General features: G+C 40.7%; 1 protein-coding gene and 1 long non-coding RNA gene across 2 annotated transcripts in view; one reads left to right on the top strand and one right to left on the bottom strand.

Annotated features, from left to right (window-relative positions):
• Positions 1 to 25,323, bottom strand: part of LOC125384690 — a 127,180-nt gene that overhangs the window by 46,189 nt on the left and 55,668 nt on the right. The window lies entirely within an intron of this gene.
• On the top strand, positions 1,481 to 2,870 carry LOC105667173 (protein twist-like). The gene has a single exon (XM_012321049.3). It carries the CDS (start codon positions 1,481 to 1,483, stop codon positions 2,459 to 2,461), a length of 981 nt encoding a protein of 326 aa, XP_012176439.1. The 3' UTR covers positions 2,462 to 2,870.

The raw sequence follows: 25,323 nt of genomic DNA, 5'->3' as shown, positions 1-25,323 counted from the left end.
AAAAGAGGACGCGAAAGAAGTTGCCAACGAGTCGCATAATTACTTTGGCCCTCGTTTACAGGTTGCAAAGTATCTGCGTGAAGGACAATGATTTAACGTCCAATTTATATTCTTGCGAAGCCACTGTTTCGTGCGTTCTTTTCGCGGTTATTCTACTCGCTGATAAATTGCATAAAGTAAACAAACGTATATATTTTTCATCGTATTATCATCCTTTTGATTTCCAATGTTATTTTCTTTGATCAATCATTTTTTAAAATAAGCCTTTGAAATCTCAGACGAGATTTACTTCAGCCGTATAAATGTCCAAAATATTTGTGTACATGCAAAGAATAATATTGTATCACGAAAACATTATTACTTAATTATTAAAAGACAGCATCAGAAATAGACGATATGTATTATTTATAAGTCTTTGTTATTATTTATAGTCTGTGGTTCGTTTGCACGGTTATTGACGGGTCAAAGGCCATATTTCGCGTCGTCGATAAAGGCAAAAACTGGCAATCGAATGGCAACTGCAACGAGAAGAGACAGCATAAACAGCTGTAAATTTCAAAGAGAATTAAAAGAAAAAAGTCTTTGCAACCGTCGTTCTTCTGCGCAGTTTAATCTACGAAGTTGCTCGGCATTGCTTCTGAAGTACTCGAATCCTTGGATGTTTTTCAAACGGACATTTTAAAACAATTTACAACAGCGATCGTATGACAACTCCGGCCGAAATCTCCTCTGCACGAGGGTCACGAGATGGAAGCGCGTCCGCAACGAAAAGTCGAAGGGAGAGCGGAGGAGAAAAAAGAAAAATCGAACAGCGGCTAGTTGCCGTGTCTCAAATGTCAAGAACGCGGCGCCTCGTCCCCTGACCGTGCGTGCCACTTGATAGAGCGCCTTTCTTTCGCGTCGATCGTCTTTCGACTCTACCTTCCAGAGCCCCCAGCGAAGAAGGACGAAGGAAGACGAGGGGCGTGTCCGGTCGCGCGGCTTCTACAAAGAGATGCCCACTTCCCTGTGGACCCCTTCCACTCCTCCTGGATCCCTTCCACGTGGGCCCCAGTAGTCCTCCATCCCCACCATCGGGCCCTAAGAAAACTGGGCAGCATGGTCCAGACCACGAGATCGCCAGGTAAAGTCAGTTTACGCAACGCTTCCGTACGCGAAGCATACACGGTCATCCAGAGGATCCAGTGAGTCCTTTCGATTCTTCCGATCAGTTTCACGCATCGATCAAACATGATATATCGCGACAGGATCGACCAATTGGTAGTTTGAGCGTACGTTCTGTCCTCTGCAGGAGGCCGAATGTTTCTATCGCGAGAACGTCGACTTCGTCAATTCGTTCGTTCCATCAGACAAGATGACAGTTGCCTGAGGAGATCGTTCCTTCGAACAGTTCTAGTGTATCATGTTCTAAATACCACGTTACACGTCGTCGAGTATCGTTAGTTCGAGTAAACTGAAAAGACACAGACGTTCCGTGAGAATGACCGCTTACACCAGTTTCCAACAGTACGATCTGTTAGACTCCGAGGGTTACGGGTCGGCGAGTAGCCCAGAGTCGAATCCTCGTAGCTGGATTCATCAAGAGATCTATCCTCAACCGCCGAGATCCAGGGGTAGCAGCTGTGGTAGCGTGAGCTCGTTGGATTGTCAAAATCGCGAGTATCAAGAGATCGGTGCAGCGAATGGCAGCTTTCACGTGACCGCGACCGGCTTCACCGAGTTCTACGAGGGTTACTACCAAGAAGGTTGCCGAAACGAGCACCTAATAGGCCATTCGAATAACATGAGGACGGCGAAGGAGTCGGCCAGGCCAGCATTCAGGATGAACGAGTGCGCGGAGAACGTTTACAACGGTGTATCCAGCCGCGCCGAATTCGCCGGTGAGAATGCTGCGGCCAAACAAAGCGCCGACACCCCGCCAAAAATGGAGCACCACACGAGCAATATCTTTAGCAACGGCAGGTGCGAGTTCGGCCAGAATCAGGAGAGTTTCTTCGCCGCGAAGAGTTATGGTATCCCGAAAGGTGATGGTTTTTTGCCTAGAAATAACGGCAATCCTTATGGGCAGAAAGGCGACATTCTTTATTTGGGTGCCACGTACAGCGTGCAGAGAAACGAAAACTACGTTCAGAGCCAGCAAGGCGGCAAATGCGAGCCGTCCAGGTACCACCAAAAAAACGACGCTCTCCACATCTCGCCGATGGAGTACCCCGGCCAAAAGGCGAAGGAGAGCATGCAGAAGATCAAAAACGGCACGCCGGGTATCGAGGTGTTGAGAAAGAGACGGCTGGCGGCGAACGCGCGTGAAAGAAGAAGGATGAACAGTCTGAACGATGCTTTCGATAGGCTCCGGGACGTCGTGCCTAGCCTCGGCAATGACAGGAAGCTCAGCAAATTCGAGACTCTACAAATGGCGCAAACGTATATCGCCGCGTTGTACGAGCTGTTGCAAAGGGAGTGAAAACTCTTGCGACGTAAAGTTCCAGATAGCCTTCGAAGTACTTACTTTCTTTGAAAGAAGGAAGAGAACGACGAGAGGCAAAGGCGAGGAGCGTTCCTTTCCGGTGAAGAGAAGAGTCGAGCGCGTAAAAAGGCTCGAAGCTAAAGTACTGCATCAATTTCGAGCAAATTCGTTGACGGAGGGACGCGGATGGCCAAAACAGGCGTCTCAAAGTCTCCGGTTCTTGCAACCGGAGCGTAGTTTTTCGCATCACCGTGAAATCTTCCGTCACCTGCGAGAACGAGGGGAACCGTAGCTACGTAGTCGCTCATCGACGACGACAGAAATGGTCTTGAAACGATGTTCCAGCTGGAAGAACGCCAGGACGAATCGGATCGAGCTGAATATCGTCGAAGCTTCGTTGCACGATCCACGATGTCAATCGGCGATTTTAAAGGTAAAAATGGTACGTAACAAAAATCACGAAGCGTCGTTATCAGCGCAGATATTAACGATTAGAGACTAAACTACGGAATCGTCGAGTTTCCCAACTTTCTCGTAGAACGTGGTCGGGCCGCATTTCTCGGCGAGGAGAATTTTAGTTTCGATCCCGGCGGATAGTTTAATTAGCAATAATTGCCGCGTGCAGACGCGGTACACGATGCTACTCGTTAATGCTTTTTCCTCGTTCGGCCTTGTTGCCGGATTCCGCGATATTTTTCGCTTGATCGAACCGCGATAACATCGTTGATACGCGAAACGCAACGAGTTTGATGAACTTGCTAACCCTAGGGGATGAGATCTAAGGGAAGCAGAATAGAAGATGAGATTATTTAAGCGAGACAGGTCGACGCGAAATACACCTCGTTCGCTTTGCTTAGGGTTTAAGGATGATTTACGTTATCCATACGGACATCGGCACAAATTTCGTTATGGTATATCATTGTATAATTGTTTATACAGCGTGTTACGTTCCACCATAAATATTTTTTCGTTTATGAGAATTAAATTTTCACCGTTCAATAATGAAAAATAAATACAAAATAGCATGGAACGACATGCACTGTACGATACGGAGAAATATTCTTACGTCGATACTGTCAGATACCATAATGATGAATCACTACCGTAAACGTTATTCGATTATTTTCCTGTCCTAATGCGTAATGTAAATCGATCTTTAGACAAACAGCGGAAACGAGCTTCGCCAGAAATTTCATTGTAGATAGTAAAATATCGTGTAGCGTGTTTTAGTTGTAGGATTTCTGTAAATATCTAATTAGATACAATTAAGTTATTGCGACGTTGTTATAGGTAATTCTGTACATATATAAATAAACGGACAGGGATCTCTCGATCGCGATGATCGATCCATGTGACTGCGAAAACGTAATATCGTCTGTAGGCGAGATTCACGACGGTACTTGGTATTGTGAAACGCGTGGCTGATCGAAACGTTTTTAAATCGTCGAATTTTGGAACGAACGACGACTTGGATTCCGTGTGACAACAAATTAAACGTCGAGCTACGAGTAGCTACGAAAATTACTGGCACGTCGTCGTGCCCGTTACAACATTTACGTACCAATTGATTACGCCCAAGCGTGTTAATGCGACTAGAAAAATTCGAGACGCGACGATGAAAATCGAACGTAGAATCCGATTAAAAACGCTTCGTTCGAAGCGAAGGGTGGGTGGAAACACTTTTTGTAGCCACTGTGAATGATTTATAAGAAGAAAGTCGATGGCAAATAACGACGTAAGAAAAGATTAAGTACCTCGTCGATTACAAGGGACAACGAACTTTACAGTCCATTAAAAGATTTCAAGATAAACCAAAGAATCCGTAGGCGTTAAGTAAAACACTGCGTTGACCTCGATTATTTTCCCCGGTTATAAACAATTGTACACAGCATCAGACGTATAAAATTGAAATTACACGTTTAATTGTATTAACACGATACGATAGAATCAGTTCTATTTGATTAAATTTACATACGAAATGAAATTTTGTGTCGTTATTAACCCTTAACTATGGATCACTCTTACTTCGTTCTTATTAGATCATGTATTATGCTAATTGAATATTTTTACAAAATACGATCTAAACAGACGTTTTACGTACCTTTTGCATATCTTATGTAAGCTTACGCTCTTAAATTCTTCACATAAGCGCAATGCATAAGAATCTACGATCCGATCATTACAATGTCGATTTAAGCAGAACTTTACAAATTCAAGCACTCGAGTACCTTCATCGACTTATATCTCAATCGTACAGCGTAAGGATCGCAATAGCAAAGATATGGACGCGTGTAATTAAGGGTTAATACAAACGTGTTTGGAAACGTTTTCAATTAATTTTTCAAATATTCGCGCGTTCCTCGGGACGCGTCGCGACTCGAAACATTTCGTCGACTATCGCGTGCACGTCGCTCTAAAATCGTTTCCCTCGGGATCGACGCGACCGTTTGACACAGAGACTCGATAAAGAAGTTAACCGAGAAAGAAAAGCGCGAGGACAGGTTTTTAGGGTTCTTTCTCGCGAGGCAAATGATTCGACCGGCCGATTCAGCGGCGATGTTCCTCCCGCAATTAGGGATATGCAAAAATCGGAGGACAAATGGCGGTGGTCGGCCACCTCCACTTAGCAGTCAATCACAATTAAATACAATTTTGCGCGAGCTTCGGGGCCTGGTAATGGCGCAAAAAGAGAGCAAATTGAAATCTCCTAGCTGACAGAATGATAGATGGTGCCGGCCAGACGCGAAAACACGGAGAACGAGGGAGAAAGAAAGGGGAAGAAGGAGGGAGAAAGAGGGATAGAGACGGAAGAGAGTTACCTTCCTTCCCTGAACGCTGTGAGAAAGCTCGGCTCTCTTTGCTTCGAGCCGAGAATCGCGACGACGAACGAAAATACAAAAGTCAAGCGGCGGCTGACGTTAATACCGCTATACCGAGCCGATTTCTCCCGGCCAATATCGTTAATCCTCTTCATCCAGAGAAAATGGCAATCCGATCGTACCACGGAACAACGACACTGAGCGTAGCCGATCGAACGAACGAATGCCACGATGCAGGAAACTTGCAACTGCACTGCAACGTGACTACACGAAATCCTTCGAGCCGATTACCATTGTTTTCTCTCGGCGACCACGGCTGAGCGCACCAATTTCGAGGCAAAGCGTTTTTCTTCGCTAGAAATTGCTAGCCAAAGCGCTTTTCATTCGCTTATTACCGTCAAGTAGAACAAGTCGAGCGCGTTATTTAGCGCGTTATTTGGCGCTCGATCTCTAGGATTTTCCATGAAAAAATGTCGAGCAACGTGTACGCTTTTTGGGATAATCTGTAAATCACGAATTCCTCGAACCCAACAGCCACTAATTTAATATCTGTTAGACTTAACAGTGCGCTTCCTATCTTCGTGCGCAAAAAGATAGCGCAAAAAGCGCATCGTTCTTGGTAAAATCTAATTAGAATCGTTCGTGATCATCAACGAGCGCAATCGTAATCACGCTCTAACCTGATCGTCGGGATACCGTCCAAAGTGAAAAGATCGGCTTATGAAAAACGCAAACGTCGCATTATCACGCATGCTCAATTAAGCCGTAGAAATTAGCGCTCGGCGGGCAGGTAGCCCGAAGACGGTAGCGACGATTAATCGACGCTCGAACAAAGGAAAACCGGCCTCTTTGTACGCGGCACAAATCTATTTCCGCGTAGCTTCCTCAATTAAGCCGATAGAAATTTATGCGATTCGCTCGTCGATTAGAGAGAAAAGGCTAATTATTCATCGACTCGTTCGCTCGAATGGAGAGGATGTTTAACGCGTGGACAGCGAAGGAGGAACAAGGGGGAGGAAATGATTTTAACGTCAAAGGTGGATGTTACATGACGGCATGTGTGGCCTGTCTGTATTCTTCTGGCTACACGCTCCTTAACCCTTTGCCGTACGATCCGACTTTCGTTCCCTACAATGTCGTATGTTAACAAATAATTTTCTTATCTTATTTAATATACGATACTTGTCACAGAATATTCTCGCGAATATATTACGCGCACTGTACGAAACGTTTTTAAAATTTCGTTGGCATCTTAACGGGACACGATTACATTGGTAAACTTTGAAACGTATATGAAAATGTATATAAAAGTTACAAAATATTTATTACGAACATAGTCGATCTAAAATCAGCATAAAGCACGAACAGTAACGTTAAACCTACAACTAGTGGCAAAATCGTCCAACTATATACCGTGGTTTATTGACACAGCGAATTGATTGTTCGAACAATTTGATGACGCGCTTCCAATTAATATCTTCTAATTTCCATTTATACATTTTCATATCCGTTTCAAATTTCATCGATATCATCTTCGATAGTTGCGTCTCGTTGCAGCGTTAATGAAATTTCAAACAATCTTTCGTGTACGTACATACATACGCAAAAAGATTGTACGAGCGTGCGAATACTTTCGCGAACCACTGTAAAGCTACTTCGAATTTCCTACACTGCCAGGTCGTTCCCCCTTTGTTTTCCATTTTTCATGCGATCTTTTACATTCTCCGTGCCGCAAGCCTATGATTGGCGATTTTCACGTGTAAATAATTCCGTATCACCAGTCTCGCTCGATATTACATTATTTATTATACGGCAAGGGGTGGACACGCTCTGTCTCTGTTCAGTCACGGCGCCGGCAAACAATGCAGGAGTCGCTAATCAGCGGACAAACGCGCAACGTCTTCATCCGTGGACACGGGTCGCACCATAGGCCGCGTTTCGCCATCATAGCAACGCTATTTGTCTTCCGCGCAGGATTTTGCACGGCTGAGTAATGAGAGGATACTCGATACGCTTCAGGTCCGCGGTAATAGTTACGTGTTAAGCCGATGAAGAGAGAAGACTGTAGGATGCGCGGCAAAAGGGTGGAGGAAACGGCCGAGTGAAAGAAAACGATTTCCGACTAGCTGAGGCGATTCCGGTAACGCAGGCAGTTTGTTATTCGCCGTGGAAAAAGTGCATTCGCTACGCGAGGTTTTGTTTATTCGCGTAAATATAGCGACTACGTACTACGCGGCCGAGACATCGCGAGCAGAGACGTCGCGTCGACCCAGAGAAACGTGTTTCGGACGCAGATGGGTTACTACTTCTTCGGAGTTTTGTAATCGATTCGTTTGGCGTTTTCTTCCACGTGTCTCTATTCCCGGTGTGCAAAGTTTCAGACCTTCCCAGCGTGTGAAATTTAATGTTTCAAGGTTCAACGTACGACGCCAGTTTTACACCGAAGTAACGAAAAAACATCAAAATATGATGGTCGAATGGAAAAAACGTTCGGACAGAATAAAATATTTGTACGATGGAACGTCCGGAAGGATGGAAATTCGAAATTATTTTTCTTGCGCCTGGGTTCTACATTTTATTTTTAAAAACCTGTACATTCCTTACGCTGCTTACAGAAATAAAACATGGTTACGTCCGTTGGTCAGATTATTCGCGATACAGAATAACCGTACGAGTTTTCAAACGTTTAACGTTTCATGGAACATGGCGTAGGTAGATCAGAGAGGCGTATTCGTTTCGGCTTAGAAAGCTCTGCGACTTGAAAAACAAGAGGAAGGATCGGCCCTATTTTCAAATTAAGCCTCGTCGTCGTTTCCATTCATTTTCTGGATGAAATGCGCGGTTCGTTTCTTCTCGCGTGCTCGTCTTAGACGATATTATCATAACTCGCTTCTAATTTGTGGACTAGCGACGAGAGAAACGTAAAAGAGACTGAGGGCTCTGTTTCGAGCGGCGCCCTTCAAATTATGGTGTTTTTCGAAAGTATTCGATGAAGATTCGAGAAGTGATCCGGCTATAGTTGTAATAAACGTCGTTGTTCTTTTGCCAACGAAGCGGACCGAGGTTTGCTCGAAAGGCGAGATTACGTAGATCGTAAGATGCGAATTTTGCGACGCGATCGTATTTCGGGCCGGTAACACTGCCATCGAGTACCTTTGTAAATAAATCGTACGCTTTATTATGCCGTTGTTACGATACGATGTTAGACGATAATCTTAATTTAAGAGGAGATTCCCTTCAGTTAGGCAAGACCAATTCCCACCAATAATGTTCCTCTGATGAGACCAAATGTATTTAAGCATGTGCAATGTTGAATAAAAATCACTTGAAAAATTCAAAACGTTTTACGTTTATTACGCTTTTTATCCTGACATTTGTAAATTTTATCCTGATATTTGTAGACCCTTCTACGAATAATACGCTATTCCTATAGAACCTATTAAACCTATTAAATGATAAGATGAAATATTCCAAACACTAGAAACGTTGTCGATTGATTTTCATTTAAAGCATCGCGTAGTATCTTAACTTCAATCGGATTCGGTTCTATAACTATCACCATTGTTTATAACTATAACTTTAGAATTAATCCGATAGATCCAACTATTGTAAATTTGTATCCGAGATCGCCGTATAATTAACCATTTGCATTTCATCGCATAGCAGTTAAGAATTAAATGAAAGCAAAGCAAAAGAATATATAAATAAAGAGAAAAATGTAACTTCGTGTGTCATCTCGACAGAGAGAAAGATAGTGAGAGAGAGACAGAGAGAGAATTATGCAGATTTCGTGATGCGTTTGAACCGGATCATCGGCAACACTCGTAAGTATACTATTGGGATCTGGTAGATTATGAAAATCGATCGAGTCTGCCTTCCATAATTTCTAACTCACGGAACGAAGAGTCGATCGATGGAAGACTATCGTTCGGTGCATAAGGATGCACATTCCGGTTCCACTTGAACAGCACATCCGAGAAGGACCGCCTAAACCTAAACTATTCCTCGAGGCCATCGGTTTTTTTCTAGGAAGCCTAGGATATAACTGCGCCAACAATTTCGAGGACGCGACGAAAAATAAGTAGCGACGTTCGCAAACCTCCTGCACGTTCGACGATTCTCGAGGAAACGATAATGAAACCATTTTGTTAGATCATTAGGCTAATGATCGAATTCCCTCGATTTTATTTGCCTCGAATGTCGTAACCATCATTTCGTCCTGCGCGTTACACAATTTGATTTTCGTCAACTCTTCTAGCTAATTGTTATAAAAAGTAATATACCATTAGGAAATATCGGTTAAGTCGCTCGGCAGCCACGCTGATCGACGATTATTTATATAGATGTTATCTTTCAAAACTTTCTTTGCAATTTACAATCACCTACGCTATCTGCTTATGATAAATAAGTTCACGGAAATTTGAGCAGATCCGGAGCTCGGAGGTTTATCGTCGTCGCGTCGAATGTTTCATCTTGTTACGATAAAGCAACGGGACAAGCTTTCTCTCCCTTCGCGGTAACTAAATTTACATGGAAGATAAACCGTCGCATAATTCGATAGCGGAAGTAACTTAGAAATAACAAGTACAAGTACAAATAACAAGAATTTGCCCAATCTTCATCCTCCAAGGGTCAATCGTTTTATTCGTCGAATTAAAATTCGAATAAAATTGTACGCCTATCACATTTGGATGGAGGTTGGATCTCGTCGTAAGGCGATGAACGTAAGAAGCACGTGGACGTAAATTAGAAGCACATTTTGTCGCAAAATGAGCTCGGTATGCTTTAGACCCTTACATTCGAAGTTTCCATGCCATTCGCTCGTGCAACATCGTCAAACACACGTGCATAGAGGAGAAGAAAATAAGGAGAGCTCCACCTGTGGCCAGCACTGACTCAAAGCGAAAGCTCGGTCGCTTAACTGCCGATTTCCATTCGAAGGTGAGTAGCGTACGCGCTACAGGTAATTGGTATCTTACGCGGCCGTTGCGAGAATAAATCGATCGTAGCGAATGTTGTTGGGTTTGATAGAATGCCGGATAGCGGCTCGCACAAAGCGACCTTCGTCTGGTCGAGTGAACCTGCTACCAGCCAGACAAATTGATACCAGGCAACGCACTCACTCTCCCTATCTTTTCCGCCTGTGCACAGGGGTACCTTACGTGCCTGCAGTAAGTACGGGCGCATAACTTGCAGAGCTCGATACGCCGCTGTTGGAAACGATCCATGCAAGTTGTATAAGACTAGCTTATGCGCCGCTTACAACCACGTATTAACTCGAAATAGTCCGTCTTAGTCATTTTGTTTGATCTATTGTTACATCTTTCTATCACACTCCTCGTGCTTCGTCTCTTGCAATCGGCGCGACCCACGATACTTGCTTTTTCTTTCTTTTCGGTTTCTTCATATCGGTTGCTCGATGCTGAGAGACATTACGAATCTCTGTAGTTTGATTGCACGAGATATAGTACGTTTCTTTCTCTTCTTCTTTTTTTTTTTTTTATTAAGATTGATAGAAGCGTTTAGTAAGAGTTTATTGAAATTCGATCGTCTACTCGTCGACGTTTCTTCGTTTACGTATTCGACAATGCAACGAGTGTTAGTGAAATAGATTAATGAGGGTGAAAGGCAATTCCTATCGCGTTTCTGTGGAATCAACAGATAATAAATCGTAATCGTTTCTTTGAAAATTGTCCGACAACTATCAAACTTTGAAACGCTACTCGTCGATCTGTCTACTGATTCGGGAAAACCTCAGTTCATTTGTAGTTTAAAGACTATATGGATGAACAGCTTCAGCTGAATGTTTCGTTAGAAATTTTTATCGCGGAATTATACAGTAACTCGTTCCACTCTTGCAAACGTCAAACACTTAGTTACGTTATAATTAAAAAATTATTCAAAATTATTATTTAAATTGAATCGTGGCCTGTTACAATAAGAGGTATCGTTCATAGACGCGCAATGTTTCTTGTAATTCCGTAATCAAGTTACACTCCGACAAAAAGAAACGAAGATGCAGATGATTCGAAGCGGTGACGTAGAGCACAAACTCGTCGACAGTCGAGGGTTAATAATGCGAAGAATAGTAAAATTAAGGTATTCGAAGTTCTCCGTCAGCTAAAACTCTAAGCCAACTTGTTCAACAGCGAAGGAACAGAGAACGCGATAAATTAAAAGCGACGTCGAAACGTGGAGGAATGTGTCTAATGTTGGGACAATCGTCTTTTGTGCGTGTCGCAGCTGTGACAAGACGTTATGCCGCAGTTTATTTCGCGTGCTCGCAATTTCTTGATAAATTAGATACACCGCGGTATCCCTCGAGTGTTTCAGTCGGTGACGATTACAAGCCGTGATAATAAAGTTAATGCGTGTACTCGCCGTACAATGAAGTAAACCGCCATTATCGCGATTACTGTTATTATTGCAATTATGACGATTGCTCGGGGTAGGCTCGTCGAGAACGAACGAGCATGAATTACGCTTTCAAATGCGAGGAGCTGCGCGAACGTTTGCGCCGATGTATGAAAATTAATCGTCTGCTCGAGAGCGCGCATATTTACGCATACTTACGTACATTAAATGTATAATAATCTAATGACGTTCGAGTATTATGCAAATAGTAACGCCGGATAACACGTGTAGTAACACGTGACATTAAAACGTGCGAGAATTTGATTTTGAAAAATGATATATAAAAATAATAAAATTAATAATTTAATTAAATATTTGATTTAAAAAATGACAAATTTATAACACCACTGGTGAACGGTAATTGTAATTTTTATCTAGTATACGTTTTTCCAAGTGTAAGAGTAATTCAAATGAATTTTTGTCGAATCGTTCTTTGTAACGATAGCGCATATTTCGTCTATTATTTCTGAATATTTCTTTTCTTTTTATATATTGGTTTTAACATCGCATCAATTGCACCTATACCGAGAAAGATTTAGTAGTTAGGTTTTGTTAAAAAGCGACGTTTATTTCAGAAAGGAGAAAACGTTTGAAACTTCATTTTTGCTTCGATCTGGTTGCGTGGGTGATCCTATTTAGAAATTTAAAAGCACGTGTTTGACAATTGTAATTTGACGATTACAGACGTCGCGGATTAATAGATCAAATTCAGATTAGATACGCGCCTGTGAGTCTGAGATGTGGCCAATTCTAAGTTTCTGTTTAATACAACATAATCGAAAATTAATTCTCTAAGTATCAAGAAACATAACTGGACGAAAGTTTAAACCACACTTTATTATAAAAGTTTCTTCTGTTACGGCGGATGATATTTATACGGTAAAGTTATTCAAAATGCTTTCGAAAAGTGTATTTTCAAACGCGTACAACATTACTCGCCCGGTCTAGTTTGCTTCGGTTTGTACGACGAACAATAAAAAGAAAAGAGAATAATTTAAAAGAAGAAGTAACTAAGTAGATACGAGTGCAAACATTTTCACGTAAATCGTTTTAAATGCCCCGGACATCCACGCAGAACAGTAGGACAGGTCCGGGTTTCTTGATGTCTACATGACTTTGCTATTTCCTCGATCTCGTTTGCTACACGTCACCTTCGGTATTATGTGCTCGTGCCCGTCGTCAAGACACGTGAGTGTTCACTTGTCGCTTGAAAGCAATTCAATACCTAAATTTCATTTCATCGAGTGATATAGACACAGAGACTTTATAAATAAAGCATCGATATAGATAGACTTCGCAAAGAGAAATCTCGATATCCTTCATTCCCAACAAATCTCTCAAATTAACGAGTGAAGCTTTCTCATCATCTTATTTAATTAATTTTATTAAATATCTTGAAGATAAACTTTCTAAAGAAAAGTAATACCTTTGCGTAAAGAAGACTCGTAAACATCTGACGATGTCTTAATTGGGTTGTTTGGTTAAAATTAATTATAATTATTTCTAGAGATTTTATAACAGTCATTCGTACGATCTTGAAATTGTATTATCTTAAATATAAAATTAATTGGAAGCTATGAACAATTTCTTCGTTTCTATGTCGAAATTGAGACTGAATATTTCTCATTGTATTATTTTATTAAATATTTTGAAAGCTTCTTACGAAAAAGCTGTATCTTTCTGTAAACGAGAATTACAGACATCTAACGATGTCTTAATTAGGTTGTCTTAACAAAATTAATTGTAATTATTTCTAGAGATTTTATAACAGTCATTCGTACGATCTTGAAATTGTATTATCTTAAATATAAAATTAATTGAAGGCTATGAAAAATCTCTTCGTTTCTATGTCGAAATTGAGACTGAATATTTCTCATTGTATTATTTTATTAAATATTTTGAAAGCTTCTTACGAAAAAGCTGTATCTTTCTGTAAACGAGAATTACAGACATCTAACGATGTCTTAATTAGGTTGTCTTGACAAAATTAATTGTAATTATTTCTAGAGATTTTATAACAGTCATTCGTAGTAATTATACACGTACGATCATGAAATTTTATTGTTTTAAAGATCTCTTCACTTTTATATTGAAATTGAGATTGAATATTATTTTATCGTCTTTAACAAATGTTTTCACACGATATAAAGAAAAACGTATAGCTATTCATCAATTGAAAACATTCACGGTCATCTCATTACGCTAAAGCCATGACAAATTTGTGGAATTTATACGAAATAGTATACGAAGTAGTATAATTTTGTTCTTTCCTCACACAAATGTACTATTCATGAAAAAAGAAAAGCGCAATAAAATATACAATAACGCGAACGTCACAATACTTGGAGATCATACGATAAGTTCACTTTTATCGATCATCTATCTGACCTTCATGCTATTTGATGGCTAAAAAGAAGCACATAATATTTTAATACGAAACAGTTGAAGAAAAACCTGATAAACCTTTGAGAGTATTTCAGACTTAAAAACTACAAAAATATAAAACGTGCTTCTAACTCTACTCGGTCGCTTTCCCTTAACAAAACTACCCGCATAAAATTAAGATCGTCCAATCGAATAAAAACAAAATTCCTACACTTATAGCGTCTACGCGTATCCACATACGTGTCTCTACATATTTTTATATCATCGTCATCCAGCAGTTCTAATTTTGTTTCAATTTCGTTTACGTTTATATCGCAAAAGCAGGTGTAATTTTATGGCCATCAGGCTGAAATAAATAAATAAATACGTACATACGTATCCATGTCGAAGGATGCAGGACTCTGAACTCGCCATCTTCCTTCCAGAACGAAAACGTACAAAACGCAATCCCTTCTTTCACGGTTCGCGTCCAACCTCGACCAACGAGCGTCTACAAAAACACGGAGGAACTGTCGCAACGCTCTCCATACGTCCTGCATCCTTTAATCCTTCGTCGTCCCGTTGAATAACAGATAACAGAATCGCATCAGCCATGTCGAACAATTGGCCCTGGACAATGCGCGTTTTTCTCGTGGCCGCGGAACACGGCCTGTTGCGACTCTACAATTACCGTGGCTACGACCAACCAACATGTAGCAGATGCTGATTTTCTGGCAATGTCCTGTACAACGCACGGTACAACAGTTACACAGGAGACAACGGTGGCCTGCGTTGACAACACGCAGAGAATCTTTTGCATAGAATCGGGAAGAATCGAGGAGGACGGTCGCGGTCGAACTCGCCGAGAGTCGAACGAATAGCGCGCCCGTGGCGAACGCATTGATGATTCGTGCATTCCACCTGGGATTAATCGATTTAACGGTTCGACGGGCCGAGCAGTGTCCACGGTGCTATAATTTGATGGAGTGGCGTACAGCGTACATCTCTTTCGCGTCATCCACGTCCGATTCATTGACCGTGCGTTTTCGCACTGTCACCGCGTAACCGTTGCCGCGGTGCTTGAGCCGCCGCGCCGCGGACAAAGCGGAGGCGAACGAGAGAATAACCGAAGAGAGAATATACAGGGGAGAGAAGGCCGCGCAGGGGAAGAGGGGACGATAATACGCGGCCACACGATCATTAATTCAAGTTTGCTCGCAGATATTCCCGTCTTTGAACACGGAAGCTATCCGAGTCTCTCCTTTCATCCTGCGGCACTGTCTCCGCTTCGTTGCTTGAGCGCTCCACTAGGCAAGCTCGATGAAGACGGAGACACGATGGATCGAACGAGTTGATGAAAGAGGCAGGCTGTTTCCTGACGGGGCAGTGGATTTTTGGACTCGACGCAGCTGAACAATGCGACGCATAGAGACACGTAGAATTTTGCAGATTTAAGGAGATTAGACCGCGGATATTTATACGAATTTATGTTCTTGTAATATGTAATTAATTAGTGCTGTGTATAATTAATTTTTTAGGGATGGACGTCGTCACAGCGATGGCAAAATTTGTCTTCAAGCTGTAAATATTTGTTGTTTACTAGTTGGTAGCGTCGATGAGAAAAATATGACGATCGCAAGGTGTTAAAAATCTGGAACCTAATTTTTGGAAATTGTTCTACCTGTTAAGAGATAATAATATCGACGTGAATTAAATTGATGATATCAGCTGTCTCACCTTCTATATTTCTAATAGCGTACAATTCTATGCCACTGTATCATTAACCATTAATTAGCATCGTCGTATCGATATTGGATACATCGTAATCATACATCATAATTTTGCTTAAATTAAATTATTATATTATATTACGTACTTATTGCCTAAATTACTTTTACTTCACGTTCTATATGATAACCGATAAACGCTCATTAGAATTATTACAGTGTATTAGGTTGTCCGGAAAGTTTCTTTCTTTTACAGCGCATCTTTACACAAACATGAAACCCAATCTGTCGAACGTTGTGATCTTCAATTTGATAGAACAAAATCGATCATACGTAATTCGATAAAATAATATAAAACTGAAAATGTGCATCCATTATTTCCTTATAAAACGAAAGAAACCAGATTTTCGGATGACTTAAAACAAATACAAAATGTAGATGAGATTCTAACATTGCTAAACTATCTCAAATAATTATTCCAAAATTAAAAGTCAAGTCACAAACTTGCTTTCCCTATCTACGAAACCGATTGAAGCTTAAAAATATAATATCAGAGGAACGAAATCGTATTGATATCGCAACTTTTTAGCTCCAGTTAAACTTTACGCCAGTTTGGACGATCGAAAGTCGAAAGTCGCTGCACCGAGCGTTCTCTGAAGAGCGTCGGTGCTTCCGGCGAGGAAATGGTCAATGGCCAATCGCGTTTTCAACAGCGATGAATGCACTCTTGCTTATGGATTTACGTTCTTGTTGCGTGTGTGTTTGGAAACGGGATACTGCGCCTCTTTCCAACGTCCAGAGACTTGTTTTCCTTTGTACGAACGTAAATAGTCACAGACTCTTTCTACGCGAAATGTTAGCAAAGACTGATGTCGATGGAATCATCATTGTATATTTAACCTTTGCGATTCTTAACGACTGTAACTACAGAAATTATTTTTACCACTAAACGGCAGTCAAGCGCGAACATATTAGGAAACGCAGGTAGATAATCTTCGACTAATGCATTTAGGAGCCTTACCATAGCGAAACGGAATCGATGTATTTTGAAGTTGTGGGCGACACGTTTCTCGCTTCAACTTCAAATCAACGTTAACTTGTACGCAACCTTCTTAATCAATTTATACTTTAGACTTTTACTTCCTCTAGAAAAATTTCCGGACTAATTACGACACAGCCAATCTTCCTTCGAATACTCTGATATCCGGACGTTCTATCGTCCGAACGTGATATTTCGCGGTAACCTTTCTCCCTTTCAAATACGTTCCTGTTCATGCAACATGCGTTCTTTCTTTTATTCGATCGAACGAATTTTGATTATGAGAATTTAATACGAAATTAATAGCGTTCAAACTATCGAAACAAAATACGACCCAGTTAAAAATTTCGAAAATGGTGTAGGTGCTACGGAATTGGGAAAAATACACGGCGTTCGAATAGACACAACCACGGACGTGATATTGAAAATTGCTCGGTTGCTGGCAACAATATGAAAACCTTAAACGTACCGATGCAACAAATGGTTTCATCGCGATGATAACGAGGATTTTGCACGAATGCAAACAGCAAACCAAAGTGATAATGGACAGGTGCGTTCTCGTGGCGTTCGAAAAAGGGCTTCGATGGTTCAAACTACAAAAAGAACGTAACTCTATGCAGTTACTTATGCGAAAAGAATTACACAGAAGAAATGGCATTCATAAATATTTGAAGAATCTATCGATTAATCTTAACCCGTATTTAAATTACTAAAATTTCATATCAGAAAAATGACTGTTCCGTTATTCGAAAATTCTATTACCCTAACAATTCCTCGATTAATTCGGCTAAGGGATGTTCCTCTATAATATCAAGGTTTTAATCTATTTAACAAAAGGTTGAAAGATTGATAAATAGGACGAATCAACGTTTGTTAAAATATCTGTTACTAATTGTTTTTTATTTTTTATTTCATCAGTTACGATTTAACAATTTACAAGCTCCTATACGAACGGGTGTTTCTACAAAATTTCGCAATCAGAAATTGATCCGATGTTGGAATTTTCTATCTACTGTATAGTTAGATCACTGTAAGAGGGAATTTGTTTTACACCGATTGGCGACAAGTATCTGAAAGGAAGCAATAATTATGAAATACGATGCAGAAGAAGCGCAAAACGAAGAAAATCACAGAGATAACTTCCTCTCTCAGATTGCGAATGAATGAAAAATCTTTCTAGTGTACGACCGAGTCCGTAATAGCCAGTTTCTTGGAAAAGGTTTAATGCGTACAATTGCTATGGTATGTTAAGAAATCGTCGTTTACACAGTATAAGTACGGTAGTTGAGCAAAAGGCGTGTATTAATTCCTACATTGACGTAAGTTTTTATTCCGAGCCAAAAACCTGACCTATCATACGTATTATTATGTAGATTTGCGCTTCCTTTTTTGATCAACTTTAAACGTATAATAACATAGGTTTCTGAACTAAAACGAGTACCGATTCGAATAACGAGCTATCTGGTGCTAATGGTATAGACGATCATTTTATAATTGTTAATGAGTGTTAGTTTAACCGTGGAGGAACACATACAACCGCATCAGTCGTCACGATTACGTAAAATATTTCTGGTAAAAGATAACCGGCAATTTCGTAACCGAACGTTGTTCCTTTCGATGCGTATCGTACATTTCGACGGTACAATACGCAGCTGCACGATTCACGATTCACGAAACCCGTGAAATTCCAAAATAAACGGCGAATATCGTGCTTGAACGCCGAAACTTGTAAATCGTTTTGCAGATTTAAACGTAAAGTTCTTTCGAGTTCGTCGATAAAGTGATTAAGCGTGCCGAATCGTTGAAAATACAGATATCATTTTAAAAAACGCATTAGCGTGCTTGAAAAAGTAACATGTGTACTTCCGAACTAAATAAGTGAGATAAAAATCGCGAGTTTGGTCGTTTAAGATTGATAAAAAGAATTGTACCGTTCGACACTTGGTCGCTTCTTGTCCAAAGTCTCTGCTTCGCTCCTTGCTTCCCTATTTGCTACGGTACTTGCGCGCCTGAACTGTGGACATGTAGAATGGAGACATATACGGTAATGACATGAAAATTTATAGCAATAAAAAATGAGAGAATAAATACAGCAACGAAACGGGAAAACGAATAGACGACGAATGACATCGAGAAACTTCACCACTGTTTCGCGCGTATTTCGCTAAAATCTCACTGTACACCGTGTTTTCTCAAAACCGGCGTTTGCTGCGCGCCTGATCTACTTTCAAGAGCGTGAAAGGCGCGCGAAAAAGCGCATTTATTCGCCGTAAGTGCAGGACACGCTGTTGCAGAATTGGCGAATAATTGCACGAAGCTTCGCGTTAAACTGGCTTCGTCCTGTCCTCTGTGATCGCTTCAAAGATCGAGAGAGAAGTTCACCAGACCCAACAGGATTCAAACTACGCGAAATCTGTGCGTAATTGTGGTCCGTAATTAACACTAGAACTGGTTAAATTGACTGGTCTTACGATTTTATTTTAAAATTCCTACTTCATGTTATTTTTTTCAATGCAATGCAATGATGTAATGACTTTCGCAACGATAACTAAAAGAATAATATAATGAATTGAACTGAAAATAATTCTGTATAGAAGCTACTTATACCAATACCAGTCAAAATAACTGGTACTTGTCAAAGTGTAAAAGGATCCTGCAATTTGTTTATCGAACCCCAATTAACCAGTTTCCTCGTTTTGTACAACTTCTCAGGCGTTTTGCAAATTTTTACTGCGTATCATTCAATATGACGATATCAGTTATCAGGAAAATTCCTGATCGATCGCTAGATGCAACACTAGAAATACCACTGCAATCGAAACGACTGGTTCTACAATTTTATAAATGTGTCAACCTTCGTTTAGTCCCAGGTGGATTAATAATATCAAAAATGTACTACATAACATGAAAGTCCTTCTGTGAGAAAGTAATAAATCAACAAATATAAAAATATTACGTATTTTCTAAAGACCAGTCATTTTCACTGATTTTGGCAAAAATAGCTTCGCGTTAACTATCGATAATTCTAGTGTTAATTAATTAACTCCGCGTATCGACTTAAAGAATCGCCATTCAACAGAAAAAGATCTCGTTAAATATTTGAAAGTTTTGGCTTGGAAACGTCAAGCCTGTAGATTCTAGATCGTTACACGGCGCCTCGAAATTTCAGTATCATTAACCAATCAGCGTCAGGCAAATCGACGCGGATTGTCGTATCGCGGCTCGCGATCCAAACCCTATAAATAGTCACGCAGAAGCGTGTATAGTCGTAATAACAGATCGAGACCACGGGTTTGCCGTCGATCCGTATCGTGTATCAAGCGCGAATATACGACTGGTCTGGATCGCGTCGATAATTAAATAGCCGACGCGCCGACTTTGCGAGCATTCGCGCGCCTCCCTCCTACCTGCCCCTTTTCGACATCCATCGCGGACATCCGTTCGCGGACGTTCACCACGGAGAAAGACATCACGCGCAAGTCGTTCCCCTATTTCACGGTTTGCGCAACGAAACGCTTCGTGTTCGTGCGATCGACGTGATCTTGAAATTCCTCGCGTTTTCTACACGTCCAAGGCTGACCGTCTTAACGATCCACGACGACAGTTAGGGATCGAATGAGCGAGTACAGTGTCGCGTCTGATCCGTTTCGATCGAAGCGGCTGATCTATTAATTCCGGCTAATTGTAAATATTTCACGGTCGAGAACTGGTGTCGTTAAGATTGTAAGATCGTTTATGTAGCTTCGATTGGAGTAGCAGCGTGGATGTGACGGAATTTTTCAAGTTGGACGGGTTCGATTATTTTGTTTAGTTTAAAACTGCGTCTGTGTCACGCAGTGGCTACAGAAAGTGTCTGCACAGGTTTTCCAACGGAACGTTTTTTTGTTAGGTTGCACGCCTCATTTGCATAGCGCTAAATTTTTGTAATCGTACGACGCCAAATAATACGAAATTAATTAATCAGTATATTAATAATAGATACAGTGGTGTACAAATACCTTTTGCAGTGGTTGTATAACAAAAACGCGTTATGTAGCAAAGTTATATAACACGTCACGGAAACAAAGAGAACAGTATCGCATAACGATACTATATCAAATGTCTATAGTAATGTACAGAACGTGTTAAAAACATTATGCAACATAATGCATCGTAACGTCGTTGAAGCGATGTAGCGAGTTAACGCGACTTGTGTTTGCAGTTCCTAGCAATGTAATTTCCTTCGATCCTTTAAATTCTGCCGTCTAACATCTAACTCACCACATAACAAAATTAATTATATGTTAGAAACAAGGAGGCTACGACAGCATCTGTAAATTATTTACAAAATAAGAATACCAAACTGCAAACAATCATTTTCCATTTAAAATAAAATCTACCCAAACCCTCGATAGACATTACAGCCGAAGCGAATAGCGTGACATATCAAAGCTCGCTCCCATCGACCATCGACACAGCGAAACTAGCGAGGGTCGATCACGATAGGCGAAAAATCAAAGGATTCGGTCGAGACTTGCCCGGAGGTCGACATCGTCAGCCACACCTGCCGCATCGGCGTTGAAGCGAAGAGAAAAGGGTCTACGAAGAAGAGGAAAGAGTTTCTAGACGACGCGCATCGTGTACGGAGCATGGAGATTCCAAGATGCGCCCGAAGCCGACGGACACGCCTAGTTAAAACGCGTGATGGATGCGCGAAAAAGAGCGCGAAAAGCAGGCCGGATCCGTGGCCGGGCCCCGTCGAACATCGGTGGCAGATCCCGAAACTGATTCGCGCGCCGTTACGCGCGTCTCTTTCGCTCGTACGTTCCATCTTTGCGATCTTAACCGCCGCCGGACATGCAAATTATTATCCGTCTCTAGGAGGGGGAGATCTCTCGCCTACTGCAACCGTGACTTATCATGCTTAATTACACGGTCTACCGTTGAGTTATTGGCTGTTTTATAATATTAAAGAGGCGCCAATTAGCCGAGTCGATGCCTTGATCCGCTTTCGTTTCCTTTCAGGGGGTAGCATCCTGTTCGACTCGCGTTTAGATCTGCTTTTAACGCCCCCTCTTTGCCCCTTCTTCACGATCTTCTTTGGATCAGGGATTCGCAGTCGCACGTAGTATGTATGTACAGGGTGTCTTGGTAAAACTCTTTCGAAGAAGGCAAATGCTGGAGGAATGAATCGTTTGGCTCGTTGCATCGTTATTCGTGGTTGCGATGAAACGTTGCATTTTCATGCTCATATTTTTCGAGCATGGGGTGTTACCGTGGTTCCTTTTAAGCGGAACCTTGTGTCCTTTTGCATATCGATATACAAACTGAAGCGTTTTGAAAGATATCTCGACTGCTTGTTTCAAAAGATGCGTCGATTTTTATCTCATCGAGTTTACCTTCACCTATGGGAGGCAAGAGAAAGAGAAACGGGAGGGTATTTTTCACGTGTAAGGTTTTACGAAATTAAGGTCAAAGCATCAAAGTATCTCTTATATATAATATATATAAAATATAATTTAAATATAAATATAAATTAAATATATAAATTATATATATATAATATATATAATACCTTGATACTTTTGTGTAGGAAATAAACAAACGCATCGACTGGCATGTAAAAGGTACAAGGTTCCATTTAAAAGAATTAATGGAACCATCATCTATTTAACATCATCTTCTCAAGGCAAACAATTCGTTACTTGAGCATTTCTTCGTATCGTAAAAAGTAACGAAGACGTCTATCGCTTTGTAACGGAATTACCAAGACACCCTGTATATGTGTATGCGTGATAATATATAACGGAATATAAAACACCGATGCATACATTTTGGAAATAACATGGTTCCAAAAGGAGAGGTCTGTTGCGATGGCACGGTGTCCATGCGAAATTGTTTAGTGGGTAATCACTATGCCAGATTTGACCCTTTAGCTATCGAGAAGAATATAGACTCTTTGTGCGAGAAATATCGGTATAGATATCACCGTCTGGCACTTTCGACCTATTATTGCTATCATCGGAACCTCGTATTTCATTCGACTTTTTGGTACTTAAGAGGTACCATTTTGCATAATCCTTTTCGCAGAATGTACGATGATACGAAGAATGTAAAATAGGTTGAAACTTTTTTCTAACAAGGGAGAATTAAACGCGTTATGGTAAAAGTATATTCTTCAATTGTATTTCACATTCGTGCGTTCCTAAAAATGGTATTTAATATACGTGTGTGAATGACTGTTCAATAAACGATGTTTAACAGCTTCGAAATTCTACCCTGGATCTCGTTTAATTATATCAAAAATCCTTCGTCTTTGTTTCTGTTAGAAGTTGAGATTCTTCGAATTCTATTTTGCATTTTCACTCGTCCCGCATATTCATAGAAGATTTTCATAAGCTTTTCAAACAGCTTCGTACACGTACATACATTAACGTCAATGGTGTATCGACCAACATCCTGCCAATACTTACAAATAGCAATCAATATACCTATTTGTTTTAATTACCTGCATCGATATCTCTACATGCAAAAATTCCCCACATTCTAAAGCGAATTTATCGTACACTCGTTTAAACAGTCTGGTTAAACAGTTATCGAATGCACGTTCTCCTAAGTAGAATAATTTTACAGTATCGAGTGATCCATAAACGCGTGCTATTCGTGCATGAAGAGCTACGACGAAACCATCGATAACCTCGTGACACGCGCTTGCAAATTTTCTACAGTGTAAATCGACAGAACGAAAGTTGGCCAGAAAGAGGAACTAATAATTCAAACGCGAAGAATAATTATCAATTCGAGGGGCATCGCGCCCGCCATAATTCCATCGAAGAGTTTTTTCATTACAGGGGCCGACGTACCATTTTTCTCATTACCCGGACACGTTGTCGGCTCATTTTTTTCTCTAGTTGAAAGCGTAGCCAGTGGCACGAGAGCAGAGGCTAAGGGAAGCCGACGATACCAGTTGGGACAGTGGAAAAGGGTTGCAAGTACCGAAAGATACATAGCGCGATGCCTTCAGCGGACACCGACCCATTTCTCTTTCGCGCCTCTTTCTCTCGTTAACGAAACGCTATCGCTCTTTCACCCACGGCGTGCGCGTTTAAGCGCCGCCGGTCCCGTTGCGCTGATTTCACTAACGAACCCAGCGATTTATATCATCGATCGAACCGTGTCCGCGGTAGGCGAACTCCGACTTACTTCGATGGTTCATTGTTAAACAGCAGCCGGCAGCCAAGAACGACCCTTATCGTTTGCATTCGCCATCTTATTGGCCATAGGCACTGATCGAACGTTCCAAACAAACCACTTTGGCATCTTCTCGATCGTTGTACGGGTAATGCTTGATAATTTTGTCTGCTTGAGATAGACATGGACGTTGATGAGATATACGACTAAGAAAATCAACAGGTTCCAGAGTAATTTTGTAATTTCAACGTTTCAACGTTTGATTACGTATCTGTCGTTAAAGTTTTGCTACCAGCAGCTCCTACTGTGAGCATGTTACGATACACAAAATGGCTTGGAACCAAACGTCTAAAAGCGTGAGTTTATAGAAATCAGGAGCTTTGACAGTGCTGACAGTGACGCGAGTAGAAAAATAGAATTTTCGTGTTAGCTTGTGAGGCAACTATGAATATGTTTGTATATCTGTTGATCTTATCCGTACGCGTTCTCGATACACGATAAATACGAAAATTGAAAAATATCTGCTGTATTGTAGGAGCTGTGTTCATCTCAATTATAAATAAAATAGCTTACGAAAGTATTCGAACGCTTATCACAGAATTTTTTATGAATATGTTTTACGGATACGAAGATTATGTAACGTAATGACACTCGACTATCGTAATTGTAATAGAAAAATTTCAAACCAATCCGTCATAAGACGCTTATTGTAAACTTGTGTATACTTAGTCTTATTATGCACACAGTCTCGCTGTACATTGTGGCTTATTAACGCGGTGAATAAATCGATTGTTCAAGAAAGTTGATCATCCTTGCGAAATGGATATCTTGTAAATAGATTTCTACATAATTCCCAGATCCGTTTCTCGATATAGTGCTGATGAAATGTCAAAAAGTTTCGTACAACGCAATGAAAAAGTTCATTAAAAAATGTATAAATAATTCTGTGATAGATGAATTCATTAGAAATTTCCTTAGCACCGTGACGAGACACGACTATTCTTATTACATTGGTAAAATTTGAAACACATTTGAAAATGTATATACAAGTTGAAAGATATCTATTGATATGTTACAAGTTATTATACCGTATACTATGTTAATAAGCCACGATATAGAGCGAGAGCATGTTTAAAACTAATCGTATGTTTAACGCTACTATTCGTGCTTCGTACTAATTTTCCACTAAATTTGCAACAAATATTTTCCAACTTTTATATACATTTTCGAATCGATTTCGAATCTGACTATTACGATCACGATACTCGCGTCTAGTTACGACGCCAACGAAATTCCAAAACGTTCTGCATAATATTCCAATGAAAT

This window comes from Bombus terrestris, chromosome 3 (assembly GCF_910591885.1).
Source record: "Bombus terrestris chromosome 3, iyBomTerr1.2, whole genome shotgun sequence".
Classification (NCBI taxonomy): domain Eukaryota; kingdom Metazoa; phylum Arthropoda; class Insecta; order Hymenoptera; family Apidae; genus Bombus; species Bombus terrestris.
Note: the sequence above shows the minus strand (reverse complement) of the source record. Positions and strands in the feature narration are given on the sequence as shown.

Excerpts from the sequence above, each read along its gene's own strand:
- LOC105667173 (XM_012321049.3), top strand. The coding sequence starts at position 1,481 with ATGACCGCTTACACCAGTTTCCAACAGTACGATCTGTTAGACTCCGAG.